Raw genomic sequence first — 9,172 nt, 5'->3', positions numbered from 1 at the left:
AGATATATTGACAGAAATTTCAAATTCTTTTATTGCAATTTTGAGTAGGAGATATGAACGATTTTTCATATTAGAGCGCAAAGAGATAGATAACGTTTTTGGGGTTTCGGCACTACGCTCTTTTTAATGAGAGTAGTTTTTGTTGATATTTGGCCTACTTGATTGAACTTAAATGCAATAAAACTTTGATGTGTAGTTGATCTGTAAAATTTAACCCAATTTTTCCATTGAACAAGTTTATCAATTTAAATCTGCCCATCTTTGTTTGTTGGACTCTGAACTCTCTTACCACTTTATCCCACACGACAGAATCTATGTCAATTCAGTAGGCACCTACGTAACTTTTTTGGATGATATGATGGAGTGCCGTCAAAACCCGTTACAAGCATCTGGAATTAGGGGTGTGCATAAAAAAACCAAAATGTGGTTAACCGGTTAAAAAACCATAACCACATTTTGGTTAACCAGTTTAATAAAACCATTTTAAAAACCATATCCATATTTTTTAAAATTGGTTAACCAAAACCAAATTTAAAAAAACCGGTTTTTAACAGGTTAACCAAAACCAAAACCAAATTAAAATCAAAACCTAATTTCAAAACCAAATTACATACTCTTTCTCTCTCTCTCTCTTCTCTCTCTCTCTCTCTCCCCTCTCTCTCTCTCTCTCCCTCCCTCTCCCCCTTCCTCTCTCTCTCTCTCTCTTTCTCTTTCTCTCTCCTATCTCTCTTTTTCCCTTCTCACTCTCCTCTCTGTCTCATTCTCCTCTTTCTCCTCCTCCTCTTTGTCCTCTCCTTTTCTCTCTCCCCCTCTCTCTCTCTCTCTCTCTCTCTCTCTCTCTCCCTCCTCTCTCTATTCTCTCTTCCTTTATCTCTCTTCTTTTTCCCCTATTTCTCTCCCCTCTGCCTCTCTCTCCCCCTTCCTTCCCCTTCTCTCTCTCTCTCACTCATTTCCTTTTTTATCTCCTCTCCCTTTCTCTCTCTCTCACTCTCTCTCTCTTCTTTTTCCTCTTCTCTCCTCCGCTCTCCCTTGTCTCTCTACTTCCCTTTCTTCTCTCTTTCTCTCTCCCCTCTTTCTCTTTCTCTCTCTCTCTATCTCTCTCCACCTCGGCTTTCTTTCTCTCCCTTGTCTCTATCTTTTCTCCCCTCTCTTTCTCCCTTTTCTCTTTCTCTCTCCTTCTCTCTTTCTCTCTCTGTCTCTCTCTCCTTCTCTCCGCTCTTTCACTGCCTCTCTCTTTCTCCTTGCCCTCTTTCTCCCCATCCCTTCTCTCTCTTCTTCTCTCTCCTCTCTTTCCTCTCTTTAATTATCTCTCCTCTTTTTCTATCTCTCATCCTCTCTCTCCCCTCCTATCTCTCTCTCCTCTCCTTCTCTCTCTCTCTCCCCTCCTATCTATCTCTCATTTCTCCTATTTTTTCCCTTCTTTCTCTCTCTCTCTCTCCCCGCTCCTTCCTCTCTCTCTCATTTCCCTCCCCTCTCTTTCTCTCCCTCTTTTCTTTTCTTTTCTCTCTTTCTCTCTCTCACCCCTCTCTCTTTCTTTTTCTTCTTTATCTCTATCCCATTTTCTCTCTCTCCTCCTCTTCCTCTCTTTCTTTCTCTCTTCTCTCTTTCTTTTCTTACTCTCTCTTTTCTCTTCTCTCTCAACCTTCTCTCAATCTCTATCCCTCTTCTATCTTTTTTCTCCTCTTCTCTCTAAAGCGAGAGAGAAGAGAGAGAGGAGGAGAAGATAAAGGAGGAGAAAGAAAAAAAAGAGAGAGATAAGAAGAGAGAAGAAGGATAGGAGAAAGAGATAAAGAGAGAGAAAGAGGACAAAGAGAGAAAAAGAGAGAGGGGAGAGAGAGAGGATGGGGAGAGAGAAGGAGAGAGAGATAGAAAAAGAGAAGGAGAAAGAGAGAGGGAGAGGAGGGGAGAGAGAATGAGCATGGGGAGAGAGAGGGAGAGAAGGATAGAGAGAAAGAAAGGGGAGGGGGAGAAAGATGGGAAAGGGAGAGAGAGATAGATAAAGAGAAAGGGGAGAGAGAGAAAAGAAAAAGAAGATGAGAGAGAAAAATGGGAGAGAGAGAGAGAGAGAGAGAAAGAAGGAAGAGAAGTGGAGAGAGAAAGGAGGGGTAGAGAGAAATAGAAGAGAAGGGAGAGATAGAGAGAGGAAGAGAAAGAGAGGGGAGGGGGAGAAAGAGTGGAAGGGGAGAAAGAGAAAGAGAGAAGGAAGAGAGAAGAGGAGGGGGAGAGAAAAGGAGATAAGAAAAAGTTACTCGTATCATTTAGAAAGAAAATTATTTATATTAGAAAAAATTATTTATAGAAAATGCTGAAAAGAGATAAGAAAGAAAAAGGAACAAAAGCAATGGAAGGGATTTCATTATTTACAAATATTACTCGTATCATTTAGAAAGAAAAAAAATTAGATTAAAAAAATTCAATTAAAAAAAGGTTCGAAAAGTTTGGGTTTTTTTTATGTAAAAATATTAATTTTTGTGTAAAAATTTATTTTTACATGTAAAAACCAATTTTATGGTATAAAAACCAAATTTTTAATATAAAAACTGGTTTTTGGTGTAAAAACCGGTTTTAATGTAAAAATCGGTTTTTTAATATAAAAACCAGTTTTTTAATATAAAAACCGATTTTTTATATAAAAACCAATTTTTTTATATAAAAACCGGTTATTTTTTAAAAATCGGTTTTTTATTTTAATAACCGGTTTTAAATTTCACTAATCGGTTAATAACCGGTTTCATCATGTAAAACCAATTTGGTTAATTAACCAATACTATATTTTTGGTTAACCAAAAAACTGGTTTAGTTTTTGGATTAACCAAACCATGAACACCCCTATCTGGAATGCAGCTGAGAAAATTCATTAGTTAGTGGAGTAAACCAAGATACCGGCGTTCAAGTCAGTGAGTCACTACTTTTAATCAATAAATTATATATATGCTCTGTTTTATTGATCAATCATCCTAGTAAGTTCCTTTCACAAGAAAACACAACAATGTCCGAAAGTCTCTAAGTTTCAGATATGTAAATATATATATATATATACATATACCCCGCTAAGTTGAGCCCTGACCATATTCGATTCATATAAAACATATACTACATAATTTTACAACATCAATTACTAGATATACTATTTTCAAGTACAAGACCATGGGTGCTATATGTTATTATGTTGCTGCTGCTTTGTACCTGTTTATTGCTTGTTTCTCATTATTCATGCAAAGGGCAAGTAGTTCGCATCACGTGCACCGTAACCTTACCGCTGGATTCACTCAACTTCCATTGGACCACAAAGACATTGAAATTCAGAGGCCTTATGATGTACCGGAGAGTGCACGTTACAGCTTTGTAAATGGAGTGCACAAGATGTGGGTGTACTCTAGCGACAAAACTCACTCCAAAAATAGCAGAACCAATCCCCGAACTGAACTCGCCATCAAAGTAAACCAAAGCTTATACTCACATGCACGTAAAGTTGATGGTTAAAAATTATTAGGAGATAATTTAATTAAATATGTGAAATCATTTAACAATTTTTAATTATTAATTTCACATGAAAACGAGTATATAATTAATAAGTTTTCATCAAATACTAACCTTAACTACCAATATATACATAATATTGGAAACCTTTCAAATTTGCCATGGTTTTACGTGTTTAATTAAGTAATTTTAATCATTGATATTAATTATGTATATATTTTATGATTAAAATCAATAGCTAAAACACTAAAACACTTAGAATTATTCCTAACACGCTTGAAATGCTTCCATTAGCATTATGTCATTGCGCGACTGACTAATTATTTTTCGATTGTCAATTTTATTGTCCATTCAGGGCTATGATTATTCATCAGGAGTGTGGCAATTTGAAGCGCAGGGTTTTGTGCCACGCGACACTTCTGGGGTGTGCGTTATGCAAATTTTCGGAGCATCCCGTCTTCGTGCCACCACTCTCATGATTAGAGCCTACAAAGGGTCTCTTTCATATTATAGGAGTCCAGTGCTGGCTCCAAACATATGGAACAGATGGTTTAAATTAAATGTGATACATGATGTTGATGCCTCTACCGTGAAGATTTACATCGATGGGATTTTTGTTCATGAGGCTGCAGGTCATGGTGGTGCCTCTCATGCCTTTAAGTGTGGGGTTTATTCACAGAATGATGCTTCCCATTATATGGAATCACGTTGGAAGGGAATCAAGGTTTTTAAGAAAAAGTAACGGTATCATTGGAATATGCGGATATATGTACAATATCGTATATGATTAAATGGGATAAAGAATAAAATTATATCTATTGTGCCGTGACTAAAGAATGGAAATAAAAAATAATATTCAATTAAATTGGCCCATGTCTCGAACCTGCCACCTTCCCATTATTAATACAACATTCTAACCAACTGAGCTAATAAGTTACATGAAAATATATTACCTTTTAAGCTTTATTATCATAGGCACATCAATTATGAAAGTGAAAGTATCACAAAAGCTTGATGAAAAATTGAAAATGCATGAGATTGGCGGGAAACTTAGTTTATTGCAATATGGTTAGAGTTGTTGGTGGAGACGGGATAACAATAATGATGAGAAGCATTGGCCAGTCATTGATTATTGAGGGAGGGGGAATCGTTGCAATAGTGAGGTAGGATATATATAAGTGACCTTGGGCGGAGAGACCCACGGTGGAAAATTGACCTTGAAGCTCCAGCAATGTTTCCTAGCATTTGTTGTTATCCTCCTTTATTGAGTTATTGGTGTCGGAACTCATTAAAAGCTGCCAGGGCGTTGCCGTAACCAATGGTCCATGTTTAGAAGAAGAAGAACATCACAACAAACATCTTCAAGGAGAAAGTGCTGTGATGATGTTGATGATAATGGGTTCTGAAAATGGCACTAAGAGCGGTGGAGTCGTGGAGCAAACTTTTTCTCCATGATCTCATTTATTCATTTTAATTTTTTTAATAAAATGAGAAAATAAAAAGACTACAGAGAAAATATAAATATAGTGGATAAAAAAATTGATTTAAATAAGAACTTTTGGGAAGAGATTCAAAACTGTTTGGATGATTTGGTCATAATGTTAGTTCTTTATTTTGTTCACAATGGTTAATATTCATTCGATGATTTATGGGCGTTAATTTAGGTGTTAGTGGGGACTTATTACTATTTACTAGCACAATTGAAAATTTGAAACAATAAAACCCTATATTTAAGCAAAATACTTAATAAAATCTAACTAAGTTGTTCTAACAACTTTTTAAATCATGTGCCTCCTTCTCATTTTTCGTTTTCTTTTCATTCTCTTTCTCTTGTCTGTTTCTTCTCATTCTTCTCTTTTTTCTTCTTTTTCCGAATTCGCGTACACAGATTTCTTCTTTCCTTCTCCTCTTCCTCTTCCTCTTCCTTTCCCAATGTTACGTCTTTTTCTTTTTGGTTATCATCATCACCAATAACACCAATATTTCTTCTCTCGTTATAATTATCACCAATAACACCAACAGTTTGCTATCATTTTTATTGGTTCTGATTTTTTCTGATGCCATCATTAAATATTTTTGATTCATTTCTTAATTTATTTCGATTTATTTGTGTGTTAATTGAGGTTTACTTAAAACTATTAATAAGTATTAACCAAATTTTTTATTTCTTAAGTAATTTTGGTTCATTTCTTAGTTTAATTGAATTTCATTTGGATACAAAAATGAATTAGATGTGTTTTTATTAATGATTGAGTCTTTTTTACTATTTGTTCAAATCTGAACTGATTTCGGTTCATTTGTGTACTAATTGAGGTTCACTTGCTACTGTTGATAAGCATTGACCAAATTTTTTTAGCAAAGAAGAATGAAATTATTCATTATCACTTTATTTAATGGCATTAGATTTCACTCCATTCCATTCAATTAGTTCAGTTTTAAATAAGCAGTCAAAAAGACTCTATCATCAACAAAAATACATCGAATTCATTTCTGGATCCAAATGAATCTCAAATAAACTAATAAATGAATCGAAATTACTTAAGAAATAAAAAATTTGGTCAAAACTTATCAGCAGCATCAACTGAACCTCAATCAACTGAACCTCAATTAACACACAAATGAATCGAAATTAGTTCAGTTTTGAACAAGCAGTCAAAAAGACTCAATCATCAACAAAAACACATAATTTATTTTTGGATCCGTAAATGAATCTCAATTTAACTAAGAAATGAACTAAAATTACTTAAGAAATAAAAAATTTGGACAATACTTATCAGCAGCATCAAGTGAACCTCAACTAATTTACAAATGAACCAAAATTAGTTCAATTTTGAACAAGTAGTAAAAAAAAACTCAATCATCAATAAAAACACATCGAATTCATTTCTGGATCCAAATGAACCTCAATTAAAAGGAGGAAAAGAAAAAATGCAGCAACAATAAAAGAATAACGATTAAAAGAAAACACGTGAAGAAGAAGAAAGAAGAAAAAGAAAGAAAGCAAAGAAGAAGAAGAAGGAGGAATGCGAAAACGAAGAAGGAAGAATTAAAAAAAAACGTAAAAATAAAGATAAAAAAACGTTATTAAAACGCACCTATATATATGTTGGTATAATAAAAATAGTTTTTATTAAATTTGGACCACTTAATTAAATTTAAATACAAAAATATTTAAATATATAACTGGGCTGCAATTAAAAATGAGTTCTCTTTATTTTAGTACTAACTGTTAACTAATGCCCCTTCTTCTTTTTATTAATTATTATTAGGCAATTCTATGAAACTTATAAATTTCGTACATACTTAAATTATCTAAATATGAGTGTTGAAAGATAAAACTTACTCTTTTATAAAATTAAAATATGTGTATTTTGTAAATATTATAAAACACATATTATTATTATTATTATTATTATTATTATTATTATTATTATTATTATTATTATTATTATTATGAAATGGAAAAAGAAACATTAATCTAAGTAAGAATTTTACTAATTAAGGATATTTTGTCTTCTGAGGTTTGAATCTCATTTAATTAGGGGGTGCCACTCAGCTATCGATGATGAGGGTCAACAACAAATATATAAAAATATTATTTATATATTATAATTAATTAATAAAATTAATCATTATATATTTATGTATAAATTTATTTATAATTTAATTTATTTTTAATATATATTTTATATTTTAATATATATTTTATATTAATAACTAATTTTGATAATTCATTTTAATGTGTACTTAATATGATTGTGTAATATAATATAATTTTCGGTGTATAACAGTTCTTCATAAATTCCTTTGGATAAAATCATCATGCATTTCCGTAATTTCAATATTACCACCTAGTAGGACGTAGCAGCTCATAATATACATAATTGGCATTCCTTCGAATAAGCTTAAATTGCAATTTTTTGACACACAATATCCCTATCTCCCATTAGCTTTTCAGACTAACATTAACTTATGTCAAACTGTCATTAATTCGCATTGATGCAGAGGCCAAGGAGGCAAAGAGCTAGAACAGCCAAGGACCCATCTCCCTCTGTCATCTTGCAAGACGCAACCAAAACAATTTACTTTAAAGGAATTATTGGTATGGGCTATTCATTGATATCTCTACTCATTGCTATAATTAATGCAGCGACTGATCCTATTAAAAAGCAAATCCTTATTCAAGCTTCGGCAAGCGCGGAGCAAGATGAAAGATTAAAGAGGGGTCAAAAATATTTACATAATAAAATAAGGCTAAAATAAAATTTTAAAGAATAGTTAAACTAAAATTTACATATAATTTACATGTAAAAAATTAAAATTAGGGGCCATTGCTCCCCTTGGCTACAATGTAGCTCCACCCCTAAGCTTCGGGCTAATATAAAAACTTTCTTGACATCTATCTCTCCAAATCTACTAAATTCCTGCCGCAACTAAACATTCTCTGCCTTTGAGAATTTGCTTGAACCAAGTAGCGAACTCTGCCAATACATTATGCACAAGAACGACTAATTCCTTGGCTTTAACACAGTCATGGAAGCAGTGAGAGATTGTCTCAGGAGAAGACACGCAGCAAGTACAAGAATTATTAGTAGCCAAAATTTTTGGAGTACCAAAATTCATTGGTGGGAACTCATTGGTGGGAACTGCATCATGAAGAACCAACCAAAACAACAATATTATCTTTTCTGAAATAAACATCTTTCCTAACTAGCACCAATTATCATTTTCATTCAAATGAAATTTTCTTCTAAAAAGCCACTGATATTCACTTTTAGTGTTTTAGATAGCCGAAGAAGAAAGATTCCAAAACTAACCTGGTCCATTTAGGCTTGGTCTAGGAACAGGCAAACTCCCTAGGGACAATTTTACATGATCAGGGAGGGGAGAATAAAGATTATTGAAGCTTTAACTGCCATTTTGAATTACATCTTCAACAGAGAGGTTAATGTCCATAATATGGACATAGGGATTGATATCCGCTAGCTTTCCTAAAGGGGACTATTCCGAGGGTTACCTGAAACTGTAGGTCTATCATGGACGAGATCTTCTATACTGGTCGGCGCTGTTGTGTCCGACTTGTTGGACTTGGTGGCGGTGCTGATTCTTCGTCACCGGAGGATGGTGGTACCTGCAAGGGACTCCGATGCTTAAGTTAGCAAGGGTATTAAGCAGATTTTTAGTAGAATCAGAGTATGAGTTATACCTGGGTGCTCCAGTGTATTTATAATGGTGTGGAGTGACCTTTCTGGAGATAAGGTAGTTATCTTATCTTATCTTTGAGTAGAGTTATCTTCATCTTTAAGGGAACTGTCCTTATCTTCCTAGACTTGGGTTGCTTTTGGACTTGGGTCGTGTTCCTCTATTTAGGCCCTTTTTGGGCTCCTCTGGTGCTTTGGCCGAACTCTTTGAGAAGAGGTCGGATAATCCTGACCTGAAGAGGTCGGTCGACTTTTCATCAATCAGCCTGGGTCATACAGCTCGACCTAGGGCATGAATAGTGCCCCTGCTAGAGCGTGGTCTTTCCTTTGAGGTTGTGTCCTTTCAGACTTTCAACCTCTTCTTGGAGAAGCTGAGCTCGAGCATTCTTTGTTGGGCCCGTTTGTAGAACTCCTATTAGTGGCTTTGAATGCGGAACGTTTCTTTTTATTTATTGCGCGCGTTTTGCACTTTCGTGCGAGGGTTTAAAAAC

At 34.3% G+C, this 9,172-nt stretch overlaps 1 protein-coding gene across 1 annotated transcript; it reads left to right on the top strand.

Annotated features, from left to right (window-relative positions):
- Positions 1–883: 883 nt before the first annotated feature.
- Positions 884–4,222, top strand: LOC130957400 (citrate-binding protein-like; the record flags this gene model as incomplete). Its single annotated transcript, XM_057884260.1, has 3 exons — positions 884–918; positions 3,255–3,438; positions 3,836–4,222. Coding segments are annotated over 3 exons (606 nt in total), but the record flags the coding sequence as incomplete, so codon positions are not given.
- Between the last annotated feature and the right edge of the window lie 4,950 nt (positions 4,223–9,172).

Source organism: Arachis stenosperma, chromosome 10 (genome assembly GCF_014773155.1).
Source record: "Arachis stenosperma cultivar V10309 chromosome 10, arast.V10309.gnm1.PFL2, whole genome shotgun sequence".
Classification (NCBI taxonomy): domain Eukaryota; kingdom Viridiplantae; phylum Streptophyta; class Magnoliopsida; order Fabales; family Fabaceae; genus Arachis; species Arachis stenosperma.
Note: the sequence above shows the minus strand (reverse complement) of the source record. Positions and strands in the feature narration are given on the sequence as shown.